This window comes from Chaetodon auriga, chromosome 8 (genome assembly GCF_051107435.1).
Source record: "Chaetodon auriga isolate fChaAug3 chromosome 8, fChaAug3.hap1, whole genome shotgun sequence".
In the NCBI taxonomy this organism is placed as follows: Eukaryota; Metazoa; Chordata; class Actinopteri; order Chaetodontiformes; family Chaetodontidae; genus Chaetodon; species Chaetodon auriga.
Genome location: NC_135081.1, coordinates 26,483,991 through 26,507,515, shown reverse-complemented (window position 1 = coordinate 26,507,515; position 23,525 = coordinate 26,483,991). Strand labels below are relative to the sequence as shown.

General features: G+C 44.8%; 2 protein-coding genes across 2 annotated transcripts; one reads left to right on the top strand and one right to left on the bottom strand.

Annotated features, from left to right (window-relative positions):
* Nucleotides 1-9,057: 9,057 nt before the first annotated feature.
* Nucleotides 9,058-14,374, bottom strand: hormad1 (HORMA domain containing 1). Its single transcript, XM_076737930.1, has 15 exons — nucleotides 14,267-14,374; nucleotides 13,999-14,063; nucleotides 13,589-13,733; nucleotides 13,413-13,476; nucleotides 12,829-12,865; nucleotides 12,660-12,680; nucleotides 12,511-12,537; nucleotides 12,329-12,396; nucleotides 12,014-12,162; nucleotides 11,578-11,735; nucleotides 11,256-11,324; nucleotides 10,839-10,899; nucleotides 10,406-10,458; nucleotides 9,857-9,940; nucleotides 9,058-9,352 (listed from the first exon to the last, which is right to left on the bottom strand). The coding sequence occupies exons 2-15, from the start codon at nucleotides 14,035-14,037 to the stop codon at nucleotides 9,257-9,259; spliced, it is 1,071 nt and encodes a 356-aa protein (XP_076594045.1). The 5' UTR covers nucleotides 14,038-14,063; nucleotides 14,267-14,374; the 3' UTR covers nucleotides 9,058-9,256.
* A 434-nt stretch (nucleotides 14,375-14,808) lies between these two features.
* ensab (endosulfine alpha b) lies at nucleotides 14,809-23,415 on the top strand. The gene is made up of 3 exons (XM_076737064.1): nucleotides 14,809-15,000; nucleotides 17,759-17,881; nucleotides 19,635-23,415. The coding sequence occupies exons 1-3, from the start codon at nucleotides 14,944-14,946 to the stop codon at nucleotides 19,803-19,805; spliced, it is 351 nt and encodes a 116-aa protein (XP_076593179.1). The 5' UTR covers nucleotides 14,809-14,943; the 3' UTR covers nucleotides 19,806-23,415.
* The last annotated feature ends 110 nt before the right edge of the window (nucleotides 23,416-23,525 follow it).

Here is a 23,525-nt window from a genome sequence, read left to right as displayed (position 1 = left end):
GGGAGCTCGTTTAAATCTCGCCTGAGGGATCCCTCCAGCGAGGGGTTATGGTTGAAGTCATGGAGCAGCGGATTTAAAGGTGGGCGCTCCTCAAGGTGTCTCTGTCGCCCCGAGGCACGGTCATCACAATTCCAAGAGAGGTGGAAATAAAAGTGCACTGAGGACACAAAGGCTTTTGGACACTTCTGGAGAAATTAGCGGGCCAGCTCACTGATGGTCAACAACCTTGGCTTAGCTACAAACAGCCCCCACCCCCCCGGTATACCCTTCTAAACGACTTGATCCCATACATCACAATTCATCTCGCCATTTCTCCGTACAGTATTGATATTACACTGACAAATGAATGTGAAACAGACAGTTTAGCCATAATGATTCCAGGGGAGCAATCTCAAAAGCCAAAGAGAAAAGGATATTGCATACATTTTTACTCCAACCTGCCAACCTCTCCACACATGCATCATGTCGCCGTTCACATTCTCAGATTGTAAAGTCGTATTCACAGAAAAATGGGAAATACAGCATGTGTAGACTGAGGTTCTGTCTATACGGTGAGTCACATTGTCCATTTTCTCCTTCAACACCAGGCTGATATTATATACAGTCTCTCCCCCTACACACATATGTCAATATGTTTGGTCTTCACTGGGAGGAATGTGCCCTGAGGCTCCCATATAAAATTAGCAGACCATTCCCATGTTGGCTCCCTTTCATGCCCCCACTTGCAAAGCGGCCAACGCCACTGTATCAATAATTCAGCCACAATTTAGTTGTAGTTGGGCCACGTTACGGGTCAGTTGTAACGGGCGCCATTGCTACAGGAAGCCTGATCTGTCTGGTGGGCTTCTTGGGTGTTTGTGGTCAAATGGCCTGATGTGCTGCTGCTGCTGCTGCTGCTGCGGTTTGATTAATGTAGGCCTGTATGTAATCCTGCTGCTGCACTCTGCCGAGAGCCTTTCCAAATAATATGTTTTCAGGCTTTGGTCTGTTTTTAAAGTAGAATTGCATCATTCTCAGAGGAGCAGCAATAACCGAAAAGCACCCAAAAGTGTCACTTTTTGCAACTCAGTTTATGCAAAGGGACACGGACTCTGGAAAAGGATGTTGCTGCTCACTTTTTCCAATGTAATTTCAGTGCTTTCAGCAGCGCAAATGAAACTGGATTCATCCATATTGTATTTGAGTGAGAGCAGAAATTGATAGCTCAGAAAAATAAAAGTAGATTCCACTAAAAGCACGAGATGTTTTACATTTGGTTTCAGGCAGGTTTTGTTTCCTGATGCGCAGGAAGTGATGTGAGTTCTGCTCCAGTTCACTGAGAATCACTGGAGGAAGAAGAAAAGCTTCCACAGGGAAAGGACAAAGAAGAGAACGCCGTTTGGAGACACGTAACTCCTCTGGAATCAAATGATCAGAACACATACAGCACAATTCAAATACTACCTAATGACCTCTGTGAGCGACCTAATCTCTCCTTAAAATAACAATTCACATATACTGTGTAGTGTGGTGACAGCCTAAAAATAAAAGGGCCCTGGGTTAAACTGTATCAAAGCAAAATCCAAACATAAAAGATGCTGTAAGTACAGCAGACACTTGTCTATTACACTATGTCTATTTCCTGCAGTGCAGCGCTCGCCATACGTGGGGCCATCAAGCTGACAACAAACTGACACTTCACTACACAAGCTCATCCTAAACAACCACATGTGTGTTTTGAGGATTCATCCATAGAATCCACAGCGGCCTCAAACAAGTCTTCGGGGATCATCTCCCCCGCATGCATCCCACCAACACTGCTGGATGTCTGCCCTCCTGTCTTAAGCCAGCCTTGGGGTGGTGGAGCTGCTAATCTCGTGCTATAGCTAAAATGGAAATCCGCATGTGTATGTGCATGCTGGATGGGAAGAAGGGGCTGGGAGAGGAGAGAAGTGGCTGCCCTTGCACCTTGGCGAGATGAAAAGCCCTCAAAGCCTGGAGAGGAGGAAAACACTGGCAGGGCAGAAGTCAAACTCCCAGGGCCGTCTGAGAGAGAGAGAGAGGAGAATCTGCAAACTTTTTCTCCCCTCCGGCGGATTGTGTATGTGGTCAAACCGAAGACCTGGTGTGGAAACTCTGAGTTACTGTATATGAAATGTACATTCAGTGCCATTGCAAACTTCTGGGCAACTTGTGAAAGGCTTCCAGACTGCAGCGACCTGGTTTTGTGTTTAGTATTTCACTGTATTCTGAGTCTTTTTCATATTTCAGTACTGTTATGTATATTTGCCTCAGGTACTGCATCATGTAGTACTTTTTTTATTTAATTTTGCTCAAGCTGATTGTAAAAATGTTCCTGTGGGTGAAGCATCTCTTTTGTCTTGATGGTTGAATCCTGTGTGCAGCAAAAATCCAGCAGTATAATTTAGACTGAAAATCACTCAATCAAATGATTTCACCCATTTTCCATACAGGTGATTCTGCCGCGTGTGATATGCTGCAAAACATCCAAATAACTGATTAGGAAAGATCTGTGATGATCCATCACATTTATTACCACCTGATAAAAAGCTTCAGTTTGAGTTTTTTTTTTTTAAAGCATGTTGTGAAAATCAGTGATTTATTAAGACACACGCTGTAAGATAAACAGAAGCTTAAAGTGTGTGTTCAGCAGCTGCTTCTTCCTATAAAACACGGAGTTCTTCATGATCTCAACCTTCTAAAGTTAGAACCGTATCGTCTTTTTTGGCAAAAGGGATCTCAGTGTTTGTTTATTTATTTATCTATTTTTGTGCTCCTCTCACCGGTTTGAAGTGGACGGGGTTCAGTTGGGAAAAGGTGAATTTAGGTATCTACACGAACCAATCAGAGCGACAGTAAGAAATATCATAGGAAGGGTTGCCAGTGATACGGCACAGCTGATGAAGTGCTTATTATTATTATTATTAATTCATACCTGACCAAGTTGTGCTCTAACTGTGACTTTATTTCTTGTTTAATTACAGGCAGTTCAGGTGACGGAGAAGCTTAAAGTCCCCTCTGCTCAGAAATGTGTTTTTCTTGTTGTTCCATGTGGACGTTTGACCTTTGCTGTCCAGAGTGATGCACGTGCACGGTTTGACACTGGACGACTGTTTTCATATTCACCTGCTGGAGGGGGGGGGGGGGGGGGGGGGGGGGGGGGAGCGTCTCTGTGCTCACCTGGAGCCGTGAAGACGTGAAACTAGTTAACTAGTTTTCGAGCCAATCGCAGCGTCTGGTTGGACTTTCTGAGATGAAGGAAAAGAGCTTCTGTTCAGCAGTTTAAGTTTTGAAACTGACAAATATTCACAAATTCAGAGATTCTGGATTCTGCAATGAAGGCAGAAGAGTAGATGTGATTTTAACTGGGGAAAAAACGTCAGACACAAATTAGAATCTGAATCTTAGAGTATTTTTACGCGTCTTAAAACACGTCTGGGGCCATCTTATAGATCTGAAGCCAAGTTTTTAGGCCCTTCAGTCTAAAACAAGCACAAAGTTGCTTTTGTAAGTTTAAAGTTCACTTTTCTTGAGTGAAAGATGGAAAAACCTCCACCTCAGTATCACAAGAGAACGATTAGCAACAGCCATGCTGGAGTATCGATACCAGGAGCGCACATCATGACATATCGCGGTATTGATTATTTGTCTCACCCCTTCAGTAATCAATGTTAAGGACTCTGAAATGAAAATTGAACATTTGCTCGTTGCTTTTCTGGCACTCTGTGAAAATTTAGTACATTTCTTTTTTAAGCTCTCTCAGCTGGAATATGCAGAATCAGTGTGTCATAAATGTGACCTCTCTTCAGAGTGCTGCTCGTCACAGACCAGTGTTACCCCTCCAGCTCAAAACCAAAGAAACTAAGATGAAAGGTGACTGAAGATAACTTTATTTCTTAGAGAGAGCTCAGTGCAGTCGAACAGAGAAGTGGAGCCACGTCCTCACATTTCAGTGCTTATTCTGTGGCCCTCTCACAAATTACTTCATGAATACTTCACCACTAATTCACTTGCCTCAGTGTTAAAAACCTAAAATTTAAAATTCATGCCTCAAGCTCTGGCAGTGTTGACCATAACAATTTCTTTGTCCATTTTCTGTGTGTTTCAGAAACTACAGTAAATTCACCCATTTACAACGATCAATACGGAGACCGAGGAAAGGATCCGCTGCAGATGCCTGAACAGCTGATGCTGGAGGTTAAGTGTTCCTGAGTACACATCGAGGTATGTGCGCGAAAAAAGCGTAAAGCACAGGAGTGATCTATGTCCTTAAGCACCTCGGTGTGCTTTGCTGGCACTCCTGATGAGTTGTTGCTATGATTGGGTGGAAAAACAAGTCTAAGTGATGTGGCCCCGCAGTCACCTGACCATCGGCACGGCGCGTCTGCCACCGCCGCCCGCCCGAGTCTGCGTGGCACGGCGACGTATGGCGCAGGTATACGGCAGTCAGTAGTTATTCATCATCCATAATGTTAACGATTACAGCATGTCGATAACAAACCCGGGAGTTAAATGAGTTTGTGCACTCAGCTACGCCTGCGCCTCGGCGGTTCAAGGTCACTCCCTCCCGTCCCTGACAGGACGGATGATTCCCGGGCCCGGCTGCACGCGCACACATCTCGACTCAAGGTCAAGTGTGCCACTATTTAGAACAAATAGATACATAAAACACTCAATCCTGTGGGTGGGTTAAGTACGGGCCAGGACCTTGGGCTGGGATAAAGTTGGCCGGCAGCTCGTATATTTCGTCCTGTACTTGTATTTCAGCTTGACACTTTGTCACCCCACATCTCATCTCCTCTCTGGCCGCTTTGGCGTTTTGAAGCTCCTCGTATGTGACCGAACGCGTGAAGTTCGCATTGATTTTGGTCCTGTGCGCGCGCGCCGGAGCGCGGTGTGGACGCATCTCAGGCTGACAAACTGTGTTTATCATGCAGCTGAATTTAGAGTCCGCGGCCTCGTTTTAAGCCGCTCTGTCAGACATACCATGACCAAAGCTGCTATTCACCTATGGATGGCTGAAAAAAACAAAAACACAGAGGGCCTTTGTGTTTGAGCAAGTGCGGGACAAGGCCGGGGCGCGTGGCGAGAGGATACACTTGATTTGGAGTCAGTTAGCAGCTCATGCCTATCGTAATGGACAATGGGGCAAGGGCAAGTGTCTCCCTCCCCTCAGCTTTCCTCTCTCCCTCTCCCCGGTCTCTTGGCGTGCCTCCCCCAGGAGACACGAGCCGGGGGCTGGGCGCTCTGATGGCCAAGCGTGACATTTAAACCCCTGCCCTCCGGTAGCTTTAGGGGGGCTTTGTGGAGGAGGTGGGGGTCCATCTGAGCACAGAGAAAGAAAAAAGAGGGTACGGACAGAGGCTCACCCTATAAACCCCCTGTCCCTCGATGCACTCCCCTCCCACCCTCCCCTGCCTCCCCCTGCAGAAATCCTCAGTGTGTCAGTGCGGCGGGGGCCCCATTGTGCGCGGGCCTGCCGCTGAAGAAAAGGGCCCTTTGGTGGTAAACAATTCAGCTGTCCACTCTGATCACAATGGGGGCACATCCCATTGCTTTGAGCATCTGTTTCGAGTAGGTATGGGTCCCCTCGCCGCACGGCAGCGCTGACCATACAGACCCGGTGAGCGGCTAAATCCCTGAATCTGCTGCGCCGCTGCCACCTGCTCTCAGCCTCCCCTCCTTTTATCATTCCTTATTCGGATCAATACTGTTGACTCCGCCGCGGTGTCTCTCAAAAGACAAGTTGAATAGCCTCGTGTTGGCTGTTTAGTGGGATCACATGCTTTTTAAATTGTGTACAGTGTGGAGGGCGACTGTACGAGCTGATTAAGGCATGCACGCGCAGGAAGATGCTTTTCTGTCAGACTCAAGGTAGCAGGACTTTTCCACGAGGGCCCCATTCTCAGGGCTCAATCTGTGGCTACTTATCGCCCCCTTGTGGCTGTTCCGGATACTTCACTCCTGCTTGTAAATTGATCATCTGCTGTTACTGTAAGGTTCTCCTCCACGGAAACAAACAGTGGCTGAAGAAGTACTCATATCCTGAGGTAAAAAGAACAGTACCACAGTGTACAAATACTCTACTACAAGTAAAAGCCCTGCGTTCACAAAAGTATTCTGAAGTGTGTTCCAACTCTCACTTCTTTTGACTCGAGGTTCAAAACTTTGCTTTGAAGCATCAAACAATAAACCATTCATTCATATTTCCTGCTGCACTGAAGCTGCAACGTGTTTCTAATCTCCTGTTTAATGAGCTTCATTCAGATTTTCATCTTTACGTCATATTTATGTCTTTATTTTGCTGTGTGTACCTTGTTTTATGCCTTACGCACAGCAGTTTGAATTAGCATCTTATTTAAAGATGATATATAAACTTTTCCTTCCTCATCAGCAAAATGTACAACAGCTTTAAGAGTAAAAGTACGCATTATGCAGAATGGACATATACAATATTGATGTGCTAACGTCCAAGTAGCACTTTGATGTTGAGATAGAGCTAATTTTTAGATATTTATTTAGGGAACAATGCATCAGATTTTATGAACTGATGAGATAATAAGTTGTGTAAACTGAAGCCTAATCTGCAAAGAAACTACGGTGGCCAGCAGTGGAATAAAAGGTACAATATTTCCCCCTGAAATAGAATAAAAGGAAAAGTCAAAGTTCCTCAAACTCAAATGTAGTACCACATCGTGTACACGTACAGTACGTGCTGTGGTACTTTCAGTCTTTGGTAACACACAGCGTGTCGCTGTTTGACGTCAGTGTGAAACAGTAGAAGAATGTTTAATCCTCTCGGGCATTTATTAAAAAATCTGAATTCACTTAATGCTTGTTTGAACCTTTTTGAATGACACATTTTGCGGATTTCCTGCAGCACCTCTGCCCACCACCCGATTCCAAAGGGTTAACAGCGAGCGGGGTTCTCTGCTGGGGAAGCGCTAATCAGCTCGGAAACATTTGCTGCCCTTCTGGCAAGGTCAAAGGGGTCACGGTCCCTGGGCTGGATGTCCACTCCATCCCTTGCTCCTCCCCCTCCTGGTGTAAAGCCCAGCCCCCCCTTGGGGCCTATAGGCCCTGCAGGCACAATCACCGCACCACCACTATAGGCTCACAGAAGCTGGCTTTAATCTATATGGAGCCCTGGGATGGACTGCGGCTGTCTGTCCATCAGTCTGTCAGTGCGTCTTGCCTTGACCGTACCCAGGCGGCCCTGGACCTAAGCTATCGACTCAGACAAGCTGAACCCAGATTTCTGATTGGTCTGCAGAGGCGTCCGGCGGGCCCCTCCTGCTGTTTGGCCAGCTGATTGATCTGTTAACACTGGCCGCTGGACGTGTGTCCCTGAATTTAATTTCAGAATTCATTTCTGTGAGGCGTGCGTGTACAGAAATGATGTAGAGTCCCAGATCCGAGTGAAGGATTGAGGGTGGGCACGAAATAAAATTGCAATTTAGATTCCTTTCCCCGCCTCCATCGCTAGATCTTTGGAACGTGTGCGATGGGAACGCTGGTCCACCCTTAAAACATGTTCTTGTGTTGTTTTTTCATTTTCAACTCAGATGTGATTGAAAAATGGTCCATATTCAAGTCTTTGTGCCCTCACGTGTCTCCAAGGGTTACACTCTTATGGGGGTGAGGCGAAGTAATTTCTCAATGTGTGTATTTTCCACTTTAAGTTCCCTTTTACTTTCAGGCCACTGGGTACATTTTTGGCGCCATTTACTGGTTCAGTTCTGTTGTGATGTCTATAGCAGAGATACTGGTTATCTACAATACATGACGAGACCTGCAAAGGTGCCTTTACCCTCATTGGATTTCATCACTTATCAATACAGAGACCCCTGCTGTCAAAATAATAAAAAGTGTTGAAAAATGCCACCGGAGTCGGGCTGTGAGGTTAGGTAACCCTGATTCATTTCACAGCTCATAAAGCTTGTCAGGGCGCTGGGCTGTGCGTATCGTCCACCGCGGATTTCCCCGTCCGCTCTGCTTATGCTGCCGTTATCAGAAATACTCATAAAAACGCACAGACAATGAAATCAGCGTGGTGGCCGAGACAATGCCCGTGTTCGGAAGTGAGGGCTGATTTGATGGAGTCTCTCTCTCTCTGCCCCCTCTGGCCTGCTGCAGACACAGAGGGGTGGGGGCTGCTTGGATATGCATCACAAAGGCTTCCTGCAGTATTGATCTGCAGTGGGTTAAGGCAGTCTATCAGCAAATGTCCCTCTCTCTGGGAAAAACAATAGGAGATTAAAAACACACAGCTTGCCGGGCGGGAGGCTGCTGATGGGCCCTTATCTGGGCCCAAAGGTCACTGTGTACAGATATAATCCACTTTCACTTAACAGCTTCATTTAAGGCACCTCACATGCAAATTGTGGCATTTCAGGGTCTATTCAAAGATGGAGGTTTGTTTTTCAGGAGGGAGGCCCAGTAGAATTGTCTTTTCCCGGCGTCGAGCGGGAGGTTTTTACTGAGAGGAGGCAGAAACTGTGAAATCTGTAGAAGATGACAAACCACGAAGACACACGTGTGTCTGACAGCGTTCATGCTGATGGAAGCAGCTGCTACTGCAAGGCCTTATCAATCAACTCACTTTATTCCAGATCACATTTCTTCTTCTTCTGTCATCCATTAGGTCATCAGTAAAATGACCTCACATGTCAACTACTTTTCGCTTCGTATTTCATAGGAAAAGGTTGTTTGCGAGCAGAAACACAACCAAAGCCTGTGCATACATGTATGATCAAAAATAATCCTGATGACAACACAGAAAGCGTGTGTCTGCCTGAATAAGTCCAAATACAAGTTAAAAAATAACTGAGGAAATATTTTCTTCCGAACTTCTAACTAATTAAACCTTCATGGAGTCGCTCCTTCAAGTACTTTAAAACATATAAAGTAAAATAAACTGCGACACCGGATGACACTGGATGCTTTTTTGTACTTTATTCAAGTCTGAAATCTGCTGCGGAAACAAATAACCGAGAATGGCAACAGGAGAACAATCAAAGCCAACCTAAACACTGTGTTGATGAATACATCTGTTCACTATTCTGTCGTCAAATACGTAAACTGTTCACATTTTAAATTTGCACTGCATTCAGATAAACTGTGAAGCGAACAAAAGTTATCTCACAAACCCAAAATCGATGCTGAAAGGAGCAGAAGTTCCTTGAAAAGAGCGACTTCAGATTTAAAAAACGTGAGTGAAGATCGTCACAGCTGCTGCTCGCGGTGGAGCGTGACGTCAGAAGAGCTCTTTGGGCTCGCTGAATTTGCGTTTCTTCTGCGGCGCGGAGGCGGGCGCCTTCTCCTGGCTGTTAGGGATGTTATACTGACAAACCTGAAAACAGCAGAGGGAATGTAAGAATACAAACGCTGCATGCTGAATGAAGACATGCTGCAGATCCAAACATGTAGAGCTACAAACGTTCTGTTATTTGCTGTTTTTCTAACTTCATATTCATATAAACCCATTCATATTAAATTAGGTTCAGAGTTTATGATCGCTGTAAGGACGAGTTCCTCACCATTTTGTCTGTCTGAGCTGCCGGCTTGTTGTTTATAGTCACAGTTGTCTCCTGTCCACACACACACACACACACACACACACACACACACACACACACACACGCTAATGAGCTTCTCTTTGTTTTTAATTTCTTTAATGATTTCTGATAATTCACATGAATAAATCAATCATCAATCAATCAATCAATCAATCAATCATAAATTCTGCTGACTGGTTAATTATCAGAGCTCATCACAGAGGTAAATGTCTCAGGTCTTCTAGCTGTAACAGTGCACAGTGAACTGCTGTCTGCTGGGTTTTGAGTGGCGGACTGACCGTAGTGGACCCGATGATCCGTCCACTTCTGGTCCTCTTCAGGCCACCCTCTGTGTCAGAGGTCCTCTTCAGCAGAGTGTCCATCTGAGAGCGGACAGATGGTCCGTAACACCGCTGAAAATGAAGTGCGCTCAAAGAGGCCTTTTGCTTCGTGTTTACACAGAAACGCTCTGCTTTTCTGACCCTTTGAACTCTCAAATTTAAAAGAACCGGCGTCGCCTTGTGTTGAAAGTCGTACATCAAGAGTTAAACCTTAAACGCATTTGTTGTTGAACGCATTCAGTGTTTTAACAAAAGCATTGTTCCCCCTTTTCTCTCTTTTTAATATGTTCCACTTCCTTCCATGAGACACATTTCCTTGTTGATTAAAAAGAGTTTTTCTCTTATGTTTTAATTCGTCATCACCAGTTTTCACTTGACAGGCAAACAGTGAATCAAGCTAAAAGGATTAGTGTAAATTTTGCTCTGTGCTGAGGAACCTTGACCTTATTTCCTGTGTTTGATGTGCTCGTGATGTCCTGACGTCAGTGGAGTTGATGTCACACCTACCTCTGAGACGTCCTCACGACTGCTGATCTTCTCGTGAGAGCTCCTCTGGACCTCTGGAGTTCATAAAGACAACAGATGGTGATGTTCACATAGCTTCGCTTACGTCTGAATGATTCTTTGTGGATAATGAGGATCTGAACAGAATGTTTTTCAAGAAAATTGCCGTGTTACAACAACATTCAAAGACTTTGAGGATTACCTTCAGCTAACAGACTTTATGGCACGGTCATGGTAACGCTCAGGTTACTAAGTCTACCAGCTTACAGTGATGTTTAACACGCTTAAGAAAGAAAACCTTTAAAATGTTTTCACCTCCTGAACACCTGCAGTAACTTTCTGCACTCTGGAGACATTCTGAAGGCAAACAAGGCTAAACTGAACCCTGGTGACGTTATTGTGTACACAGTTGAATTGAAACAGCAGGAGGATTTACCAGTGTTGTCCAAGTGTGTGTTCTCGTCGTCAGGCTTCTCCCCGTCTTCAATCACACGACTCTAAAGATTAAAAGATGTGATCTGAACACCTGGTCGCACAGTGTCAACACACTGACCACAGCAGCCAGCTGCTTATGACAACACACACTGGTCTGTCGTCTCACCCGCATGTGCAATATTTAGGCATTTCCCAATTCAGATGTCAATAACAAAGCTGTTCAACACTCTGCATTTTCGTGAGGAAAATAGTAGTTATTGGTTGCAATTCCAGTTCTACGAGTGCTTGCATAGTCCTGCACCTGTATGTTATTGCAGCCACAGTAAAGCATATTATTTTTGATGGGTTCCCGAATCTGCCTGGATCATTGTTTCATGACTATTTGATCGCTTTGTGTCTGAGTTGTCTGTGTGCTGACCTGCGACAGGACGCCCTCCTCCTGTATGTTCAGAACCCACTTCTCCGTCACATGAACATTCTCCTCCACCTGCAGACATTTTCAAACAAGCACAGCTGTCAATCAGAAAGCAGAGACGAGACGTGCTGACTGCAGTGACCCTTGCTGACGGGGACACAAAGGCCAACAAGCTGGCCCCTAAAGACAGTAAATACATTTACTTAACGAGCTCTAACATATTTAACAGAGCACCTATAAAAGCTTTTACAACGTCCTGCTGCTACTTCAGGTGAGATTTAACGTTCAGTGTCTGTCCCACTGTCTCATGCTTCCTCTCATTCACCTGCTCCAGTCTCTGCCTCTCTGTGGTCATGTCCATCTTCAGAGTGTGGAAGGGAGTGACCACCTCTCCCATGGTCAGTTTGACCGGCTCCCTCTCAAACTCCACCGTGTCACCGTCAGCCTCCTTGAAGCCTGGAGGCTGGTAGCTCTGAGGAGTGACTGGAAAACAGACGAACATACAGACCGACAGGGAGACAGACAAACAAAAACCTGAACGCAAGAGCACGTCTGTAAATTCTCAAGGCTGACAAATCTCAAACCTGGACACACACTTTCTCATCCTGCCAAACTTTATGTCTGATTTCATGAACAAACAAAAAAAAGAGGAAAGTCTGTATGTCCTCGTGGTCGGGCCTGCTGAGTGTAAACTCAAAACCTTAATGTTTTAACATGACTGTAAAAGCCAGTGTGTGTGTGTGTGTGTGTGTGTGTGTTACCATCGTCATAGTAAGCCAGCCTCATGTTGAGGCACACGCTGTCCGGCAGAGGACCCAGGTTCTGCATCAGAGTGTACAGCTTCCTCACCAACAGGACGCTCGCCTTCTTGGTGTTGCCACATGACATCGACGTCTTGTTGTTGTTGCTGCTGATCAGAAAGGACCACAAACCGTCAGCTGCTTAAATGTGACTCTTTGAGCCACCTGCCAGGTAACCACTGTGGCGACTGGTAAAACATATTTAGGTTTATTCATATTGAGGTTTGTTCAGTGTCTTGTGAATTTATCATCATCTTCAAATTTAAAAAATTCTACCTCTCAAAGTCCATCAGCGCTCCTTTTACAGTGTACTGGATCCTGAACTGGTAAAACTCAGTCACTTTCTGAAAGACAAGGCAGGTGTTGTGTATGAGATGATCATATCAAAGCTGGTTATCTGGACAGCATCTTAGCTTTGTTAAAAATCAACAATGCCAAGAGGACAATCTGCACGTTACCTGGGGGTTCTCTGGGTCAGTGTAGATCTAAAACACAGCCAGACAGACAAAACACCAGCACCATGAATATTTACTTCATAGAAAAGACCAAATGCTGCACAACATCCGCTCAAAACACATGAGAAGTCAAAGATGAACAGAATACTCACAGACATAAGAACTGCCCTCAGCTGGTGGGGAAAAACACATTTGACCATATAAGACACGAAAATGTGAATAAGGACTGACTTTGCTAGTTAATGTTAATTTATGTTGTATAATTCATAATGACTCATACAATAAATCTTCTGACCGATGCAAAGCTTTAATATGACTTACATACTTCTTCTGGATGGCATCAAAGCAGCCCTGCAACCTGGAAGAAGTTAAAAACACAGATTAACAAGGTTATAACGATAACTGCTCTGATATTTGGGTGCGAGTGTATTTCATGTGACATGATACGATATGACATGATATGATAGATGATATACTGTAAACTGTGGCTGGAGGTATAAAACACAAACAGCTTCACCCATAATTCATAGAAGAATCAAAAAAGAAAAACAGAAAAAACATCCTAACAAAACTTTGGATGGCTGAAACATCTTCTTTTTGTGTTTTTAAAAATGTGTTACTTGACATTGTACTAGCAGGTGTTCATAAAGGTTTTAGGACTCATGCCATCACAGTAAAACATGAATACACACAGCGTGTTTTAATAGTTACCTTGCATTCCTTTACTCTTTTAGTTGACTGATATGAACAATGAATGTTCTTGATGGTTGGTCATCAAATCACAATTCATGTTTTTCTTAGACAAAGTCTCACTTTCAATAAGAATTATGTCCAATCATGTAAAAAAAGGAAATACACCATCAAAGTGCTGACACTGGTCAAAGAGTTAAGACTTTGTTATTTACCACTGAACGATCTGACTTGCACCAGGACAGCTGCGCTCTTCTCGAAGGATCATCACTTTCTGATCTGTCAGAAGAAACAAAAACGAGGTAAGAATCTTCTTTGTGAATATTTCCAAATGGTAAATGGACCTTGATCGCCACTGTGAGGTCAAATAAGTTTCCACGTGTAAGCTAACCTTCAACATATTTGCTCCCGTAGGCTTTCTCGGGGAAAAGCCCGCGGAGGTACGTGATGCCAGACACTGCGATGGCCAGAAGTTTCTTCATAACGACCAGGGACTGCTGCTCTGAGAGGACCTGATTCGGCAGCAGCTGAGTGTCCTACATGAGTGAAACAGATGAAGCAGACTGAGCTCTGATGTGAAAGGAAGCAAAAAATGGAAATACTAAAGTTTACACGCACCCCAAAAAGACAATACATAAGTAAATGAACTTAATCTAATCAAAATAAGTAATGCTGTGGTTAGAAACAGGGGAAAACTTGACAGCACAGATAAAATGAAACTGTATTAACTGTGTACTTGCGTTGAAGCTAACCACTTATAACTGTCACATTAGCTTGCTAATCAATCAAGAGCAAATTTACCTGTGAAGTTCTCACTTGTTGTAACACTGCACATGCCATTGCATTAATGAGATCACAAAATAAAGCTGCAAAGGACAGAGACAAATGATGTGAAGCAACTTACAAGACTGCTTTAGTACCATTATATTACAACTAGCAGGTTGACGTGTTAGCTGACGTTAATCATCCTGTTACACCTGCTAGCTAAAACAGCTTCTGCCACACTAAGACCGAGCTGTCGCTTCCTATTGTTCCTAATCTAACCTGTTGATAATAAGCACGTACTTACGTGACACCAATCAAATAGTATTTTACCAAAACGAAACAAGTTTTTTTTTTTTTAGATCTGGAAGCAAGCTAGGTGTTAGCTAACGTTACTCAGCTATTCCCGCTAATTGTTAGATTGACTGGCAACAACACGCTCAACAAGTTAGCCAATCATAGAGCAGGAAGAATAGCAACCAACTGCTAAGGAAAAACTAATCATGATACAGATTGCGGCCTATCGTGTTGTTAAACTAGTTTTGGTGTATTTATGCGTCAATATAACACAGAGTGTATTGCATTAAAAGCCAACGTGTTGCATCAAACATGTCTTTTGTGTTGTTCAGGTGCTTTGTGTTGATGCAGTGCGGCCCCCGCATCGCCCCCAGTCTCCATTTTGTACAATCATTGGAAGACGCGCTGTCAATCACAAAGAGCAGCGCTGTTAATGGCACCCCATTGGCTGTATGCGGACTATTACTGCTCGTCTATTGGTTACTGTATATGTCAATCACAGGGAAGGACGCCCCCTCCTCCCCCGTTGATGATGTCACATCTCGTTACGCCATTTTTGTTGGGGAGCAGTCGTGTCCAGAAAAGGAGGATTAGATTCAGTACAGGTACATCAAACGATACTCCGTAAAATCATCTCTCTGAATTGTCTGGCGAACGTGACACTCGCTTGTCTATCACACGCACGCAATGTCGTCAGAAAACCTGGACTCGGACACTCAGGTGGACTACGAGGACGAAAAACAGGTGGGTTTCTGACTGCTGTCTTGATGTTGTTGGCTAACCACGGAGCATGCTAGCTAGAAGTGGCTAACATCAGCTAGCACAAGTGAAGTGTGTACGCTCAGCGCTGCACCAAGGCAGGGGAGCACTCCTGGAAGACACGGACGGCTATGATAAGCTCTTCGGTACGCTGAAATGTGCCTTATAGTGGCTGTCCCACATTACAGAGCACCTTGCCAGTGTGTCACTTTGTTTTGTCCCTTGCGTTGTGTCATTGGCTGCTGAGTCCACAGCAGCTCGGGCCTCATTGGTCTGTCCTGGAGGGTCTCAAAGCGTGCAGTGGAGGACTGACAGTCCCCCAGCAAAGACATAACTTGTCGATCTCACTCATGAGACTCCGAAGCTGTGAAAACACGTGCATAAAACAACAAACAGCTGATATTCCCGATTCTCCTGACAGTGACAACAACTGCAGTGTGACAGTGCTTCCGCATTTCCATACAGTGCTTCAACAACAGCAGCGATGTGCACGTAGTTGAACACTTGGATCAATGCTTTATCTAACATCTGCTGACTTCAGTGTGGGTCAGAATATGCACCCAGCGTGGTTTGTTTTTCTCAGCCCAGAAGGGCCGCAGTTTGTTTCTGCTGCTTTGGTGTGTTGATATTTGATAAGGTATAAACAACCTTATCTATTATATGTCCATAAACACGTCATGAGGTTTGGTTGCCATCACACTGGCATGTACAGGGATTCAAAGGCAAACTGGAGCCATTGTTGTACCTCAGGAAGAGTTTATGGAGAAAGCATTTGGTTTGTTTTGATGGTACAGAATTTAAATTGTTAATGTTTAAAACATCCAGAATACAGTATAATGATAATTGATTAAGGCCTTACATGTGCCTGATTAGCTACACAGCAGATAAGAAGTTTTAAATTAACCCTGTTTACTTCTCAGACTGTGTTTGACAAACCCAAATCATAGCACTGCTTTAACCCACACAGCTTTATTTTTGTGTCAACAACACGTTTGTAAAGATACCAAACGTACAATGAAGATTTGTGTGTAATACGATGCTTTCGACATCTAAAGTAAAATCAGTTTGATTTAACTGTCCTATTGAATAATCTTTCACCCATTAAAGTGCGATACATTGTCCACGCGGCACTGGAACGAGCAGTACATTAAATCTATCAGGTCAAATAGTGTGGAAGAAATGTTTGGTGAAACTTTGAAGCTGCCTGAGGGGATTTCAGTTTCTGCACATCACAGTTTAACTCTGATCTGGAGGGCGCACAAAGAGCGTGTTGTTGGATCCTGCAGTTTCTCTGCATTGGTGCTGAATATAGTAGCTCATAAATTTCTCGTCATGGACCCAAGTGAATCAGCACACGTCCCCCCTCCTCCTGAGGGAATCTGTTCATCGGCTTCTGTGTCCTGAGTCACATTTTATCCCTGCCCCAGCAAGCTTTGCAGGCTGAGTGCCTGATCTTGTCTGCATAGTGGAAGTAGGTCTGCAGCAGGTATATGTGCAGGGAGTGCATAAAGGGCCTTTTGGAGTTTGTCCGCTTTAGGCCTACGTGCACTTCACATGCACTGTTTTCCATGTCTGGTTTCAACATGCAGCCAAAACACCTGATTCACGCTTTGTACACAAACAAGGTGTGCCCCTGTGACCTAAATTACTTGCCTCGTTTGCTAGGGAGGGAGTTGAAAGACGGGTACTTGACCAGTTTGGCCAGTGTTCGTCAGAGGCAACAGCACAAATGTTGCATTGTCTAAACAAATTGCAATCCCAAGCTTCTTTAGCCCCACTGTGTCATAAGAGCCAGGAAGTGTTGTGTCAAGTTATTGTGTCTTGACCTCAATTCCCAGAATTTTTCTAAAAAAAAACACATAACCACATAACCAATGAATCCACATTAACATAAAACAGGGAATCATAATATGCAATATAATACTGTTATTTATGGCAGCCAAAGCGTGACCCCCACAAGAAGCAGGAAACTAGGTTTGTTAAGCCCACATTAACTGAAAATAACAGCATGTCAGGACTTGTGATTTAGCCGTTTATCTTATCGTGCTTAAAGGCAAGTTTCAGGATAATTGTAAGCATAAATTGTGTCTAACGTGGAGTACTTTATTGCTTCATAGTGATACTTTAACTTAAGACGACTTGCTTAGGAGGGCTTGTATTGACTCGTAATGGTCAGAGTTCATTCTTCATGGACTAGTTTTGGCTCCAACAGATCCGTGCATGCCGCTGTTTGGTTCTTCTCCTCGTACTTCCTGAAGAGAGCGTCAGTTGTTATCAGTGTAAGCTCCTTAAAATGATTTAGACATCATTTTTAGATCTCTGTTTGCACCACGCTTTGTCCTCTTCTTGAGTTATTTCCTCTCTGGCATGATGGTTATATGAGAGACTGTAATAGAAGAACATTCACGCTGTGACTCACACTCATCATGAAGTATCTTCAGTTCCCACCAGTCATTGTCAGAGTTTCTAGCCCTGTTTGCAGCAGAGGCTTTCAAGAGCGCTTCTCATATTTTTGAAGGGTGAAATGACCCTGTTTACCACAGCAGACTTTACTGCAGGAATTTAGGTGTTTGTGTAGCAGCAACATTTTTGGAATTCTAGGATGACCATAAATGAGTGCCTGTCACATAAACAGCTGTTCCAGTGGAGCCCAAACCTTCCTGAAGCTGTATCAGCTGACCCGTCGAAGAGGCCCTGTTTTCAGCAAAGCAAGACTGTTTATGTGCTCTTCTTGTCTCCGCAGGACTCCCAGGAGAAGAATGCAAACCCGGTGAAAGCAGAGGAGGCCAAACTGAAGGCCAAGTACCCCGGCCTGGGCCAGAAGCCCGGCGGCTCAGACTTCCTGATGAAGAGACTACAGAAAGGGGTACGTGACCGGGGTTTGTGCATAAGATGCTCGCAAATGAAAAGAGTGAGGAGACACGTTTCTGTCAGCGAACGCTTGAATCCCTACCTGATCACACATGACGTGCTGCGTTTAGTGTGAATCCTAAATGAAGCTGAAAAAGTGTTTCAGCTGTCTGGACCTGCAGGTTTTTGTACTGTGATCAAGCCCCAACACATCACTGAAAAACTACCGTGAAGCAGTGACGGCTTGTGACATACTTAATGTTCATTTTCTCATTTTCTATAAATTGTCTTTTATTTTTCTTAATTGTGACGATAACTGACCTCATGGAGACATCATGCTGACATGTTTTAGCTTAGCTTAGCGTCATGTGTCCCTCACAACCAAAGAGCGAGGGCTTCTATCTGAAGCTGCCATTTTGTAGTCTATTCAGCAAGTCTGTGGGGCTCAATCCATTGAGGCAGAGAGAAAAATAATTTCTCCACCGACTGAACCTCAGCAGACCAGAAAGCAGCGCAGCCACGTTGGTGGCCTGTGAAACACAACAGCCTGTCCAACAGATTATTTTTATTTGTAATTTGAACAGCAGGGCAGAGCACACGAAGGCATCGCTCCCCCTCCTCTCTCTGTGCTCGTCTGTTGCTCTCTCCACCTACTCGTAATGTATATGTTACAGAGAACTTCCACCTCTGGAGATTGTTGAAAGTCATTCTGGGAAATCACTGACTCGGAGTAGGTGTAGCTGAGGCAGGCTGAGAGCAAAGCCAAAAAGTAAACTGCAGTAGTTAATCACGAAATAACTCCCTGAATGAAATCATCAGAGACTGATGACATGAAAAGTTGGAGAATCTGAGAGTCCTTTATTTTTCTATTTATTTATTTGGCAAATGAATATGTACAATGTAATATTCCGCTTGATCCTTCCATTAGATCCTTCCATTTTAAGAGATGTGGAGACAAACAGCACAGTTTGCTCCCTGTGGCAAACCATGTGCCATCTCCTCTGTGGTATTTTGTGCATACTGTACTCGTGCATGTTGTGCCTTGGTGCACGTAGGACTTTCCATTGCTGTGCGATCCCATAATGGCCGCTGTGGACAAATGTCGAAGAAAGCAGGAGAGACCACATGTCACAGTTCTTTAAAACATTTATAGTGGCTGTATGAAGCCGTCTGCTGGCTCATGTGTTCTTCTCATCTTTATATTAATGATGAAGTTTATTTATATAGGACTCATAAAAACCAGAGTACAAGTGGAAGGAAAGGGAAAAAAAAACAGAAAAAAGAAGAACGTACATGTTCAGTGTGTGTTTAACACAAACATGAAGGAGAAATAAAAGGCTGACGATAAAAATCTGTTTTCAGAAGTGGCATGAAGGGAGATACTGCTTTTGCAAACTTGAGTAAACATGTTGATTATCTGATTGGCGTCGTGTTTTGGAAGGAGGCAGAACAGGAAGTGATTGGTTGGAGGTGCCGCAGACCAGCGAGGCTGGCAGGAGAAGCATGTGATGAGCCTCAGTCAGAGCACTCACATGAGCTGCAGCTGAACTCCGTCTGTGCATTCAGTAGGATTGCATGAGGAAGGTTCCTCCACAGCAGCAGTGTGAGCAGGAGGGACATTTGCAGGGACTCTTTCAGTGCATACCTGACACTTGACAGACCTTATGTGTGAACTCCATGTTGTCTGGAATGAAAACCACAGCTCGTTTTCTCTGCTGAACTGAACCAGCGAGCCGCTGTGAGCATCTCTCATCTCTTTTGTCACACAGCAAAAGTACTTCGACTCGGGCGACTACAACATGGCCAAGGCCAAGATGAAGAACAAGCAGCTTCCTGTGGCGGGGCCCGACAAGAACCTGGTGACTGGCGACCACATCCCCACGCCGCAGGACCTGCCCCAGAGGAAGTCCTCCTTGGTGACAAGCAAGCTAGCCGGCTAGCCTCCACCATCCCAGAAGCACCTTCACCCCCCTGGGGCTCCCGGCAAACGTCCCTCCTCCTCCTCCTCCTCCTCCTCCTCCTCACCCATGTCCCCAATATGTCCACTCCCTCCCCTCTCCTTTTTCATCCCCAGGCACCACTGGCTTTAACATGTCGGGCAGAGTTGTATAAGTTAAAACTCCATTTGCTTGTATGTGGGTGGGGCGGGGTGGGAGGGATGGAGGTCTAGGCGGCCCTTGAGGTCGCAGCCTTCTCTGCCTTCCCACCACGCACAGCTCTGCCCCCTCAGCGCACTCTGCTCTACCGCCTCCCTTATGTCTTGGTTTTCGGTGTTCCAAGATGCATCACAGTAGGTGTGTGTCATCGGGCAGGGGTTGGATGGGGTGAGTTAATGCACTTTGTAGTCTGTAGTATGCTTTGTTCTTTTTTTGCATCCTAAATGACACCAAAATAATGTGTGTAAGGGAGTTAGGAACCATGATCGCAGCGCGGTGTTTGATTTTTATGTTCCTTATCTATGCTGGTGGCTGGCTTTGGCGGGAGGGGTTAGAAGATGTATGTAAATAATTGCTTGCATACCAAATCTGTGAGGGGCAGCTGCCTAGCTTAAGGGTTCTTTAGCATTCGCTGACACCATATTGGGAAATGGGGGAAGTGAATGGCGGCATCCTTTCATCTCATCCTTTGGTAACTTTTCGTCGAACAAACCGGAGATCACCTGCTGCAGCTCAGCCAAACAGGGCTTTGAAACGCCTTTTTTTCCCCTCTCTCTGCTCATGTTGCTTTATTTCTTGACTCCCTTTGCTCCTGTTCTCTCTAAATATGCTGCATGATTGTAACATGTAACAAAAGAGAAACTGAACATGTTTTTTAACGGGAGTGGGACGTCTGCTTAGTGGTAGGAGGTATCAAAACAAACACACGAAGCCCTGAAACATCCACAGTCGCACTTCCTTCCCTCCTTTCCTGTTTGCTGTCCTGACAATCCATGTACACACGCTCCAGTTAGGGGCCCAGGGCAAGAGCCAGCTGAGTATATCCTTGTATTATTTTTAATGGCTGGGAACCCTGCCAATCTCTGAGTTCAGTCTTAGTTTGGTTGTTGTTGAGTTGCATTAAGATGTGTGTTTACTATGAGCCTAAAAGATTTGTGGGGATTGAAGCACCCTGCATAGAGTATATGCTTCTGTAAATAATACTCAAACAAGCATGTAATTCATGATAAGCTTGGCGCTTTGACGACCAGCCCAGCTAACATGCCTGAGAGAAATGGTAGTGCTAAATCGACTCATTTGGGATTACATCCTGGGATTTCTGGCTTGGAAATTCTGTGCTTTACCAACTGAGCCAAGTTTCACACTGCAGCTATCAGGCTCAGAGACGGCGGGGACGCTCGTCTTTCCGATGTGACTGTTACCATCTAATCGTCCGGCTCTCGTTGTGATGCGATAAGGCCGACAGCAGCCCGAGCTGGTCGTGCCCACGTCGTGCTCGGATCTCGTGGAGGTATGAAAAGTGAAGCGAGCACCATCCAGACATCTTACTTTCCGTCTTCTTTGAAGCACAGATCCAGGCGGCTAAACGCTACCATTTCAGTGTCATGCATGAACTCGCGTTTTGACACAACTGCTACATTAGATCCCAAAAGTCCCACTGAAAAAGGCAAAAGTAACCACAGTCGCAGCCTTCAGAGTTGTGTCCCACGATGGCACACGCAATGCAAATCGCTTTCAAACATTTGGGACCGACCAGAGTTATTCTAGCGGCTTGTTCAAGCTTAAAAACAACGTGGCTTTCTCTTTTTTTGGCAGAGGTTGTTTTAACACTTTCAGAATCACAGTCAGCCGTAGTGGTTCCCTCCACATCTTGCCCTGTTTGGCATTTCACATTGTGAAACACTAACTTATGTGAAAGGATTGCTACAACTTTCCTTCCCTAAACTCTTAGCTGGAGTATAGCCCTACTTCTACTACCAGCGCCCCGTAGAACGACACTTTTCTTCCCAAAGCTGACACACTACACAGACTGATCTTTGATCTCAGGGGTGTCAGAGGGTAAACAGCAGGCAACCTGATAACCACAGGTGTCAGCCCAGCTCTCCAGATCGTCATGGCAGGCTTAAAGTGGGACACCGTGTGCCTGCAGGATACGCTCACTCCAACACTTGGCAAAGCAGAGAGAGATTTTATAGCACATGGTGAGGGGGCAAAGTGTGAGCCAGCGCTCTGTGCTCTCGTCCCACCTGTTAATGTGGGGAAAGAGGTGAAAGGTGCGATCACCAAACCTGCAGACTTTGAATGCGTTCACACATTCAAGAATCTGAACTGGACGCCGGCGCTCGCTGAGAATCCGCCTCCTTGTATATTACTGCTTCAGGGAACCTTCACAAACGCACACTCCACCATGTAGGCTAGGTCATAGGGTGCATGTACCATCACATTCTCAACCTCACTTGTTTTTCATTGAGTCTTTAAAATGTGTCAAATGTGCAGTGGGTGAAAGAGGACTGACCTGTACGTATGTGCTCGTTCTGGTGTTGTATGAATGCACTGCTTTTCTCTGTTCCAGCCATTGTAAATAGACTTCAACAGGAAGGGATTTTTGTGTTGTCTCCCACCTGCTTTTCACTCTTTCATAGCCTGAGCTATTTTCTGATTCAATGGTTCCTCTCTCCTTTCAGTTTAACACTACTTCTGCTCTATCTTAGTGAATTGCAGAGGCTATGTGAATCTGTATCATATGAAAATATGTGTAAATGCTGCTGATTCAGTCAAAGACAAATCTAAGAGAAGATACCCTGTAAAGAACACCTGTCCTCTTGATTCTACCAGTCCGACTCCTCTCCCCAAGTATCTCTCTGTCAGAGTCCTATAGCTCCGGTGGCAAAGTCCACTCAGTTGAGACTGTGGTAAACCTCACTGTAAATTCTCCCACTAAATTTTAATGGTGCATTGTTGAAGTTGATCCAGCTTTTGGTTGACCAGAGCTTAAAACGAAAGTCTGGAACGCTTTGTGCCACTCTGACTGGCATGAACTGACCATTTAGGATCAGCCTGCAGTTTCCAGCTGTGAGAAATAAAGATCGCTAAAAGAAAACGGGTGAATAAGCTACAACACGTTCTATGAAACAGTGGTGGACAGGAGTTCTTGAATGCTACTTGATGTTTGGCCTTGCACGGAGCAGTTCATCGAGAGGAAATAGCGGGGTATGTTTCAAACCCAACACATAGGGTGTCTCTCGTTCAGCTATGATAAACACGTGCCAGAATGTATAAAGAGATGACAGGCTGTGTGCTCTGAAGTACTTTTGTGCTGCTTTTACCTTATCCGTTTTCTTGTTTTGCAAGTAAATGTTTCTTTTTTTTTTCTTGTGTTTTCTTATTGCATTATTAGTATGTTTCATCCTGGCTCAAGGTAACTGCAGGGAAATCAGAGGCACCCTTGCTTCCAAGAAAAAAATAAGGGTTTACATGATAAAGAGGATGACTGGAGAACACAGGAATGATTTTAAGACTTCAGAAAGTACAGGAGTACTTGGAATGTTTCAGTTGTGTGGGAGTAGATGAGGATTTTTGTCAGTATTTGAAATAAACTTTTACATTAATAAGATTGACGTGTTTGCAGTTGATTTCACCTTTCTGCTCTTGTTACTTTGATGCACTGTAGATGTGTTTTTGGGGGGACAACATGCTGAGACACAAGAGAAAGTTTGAATGTAA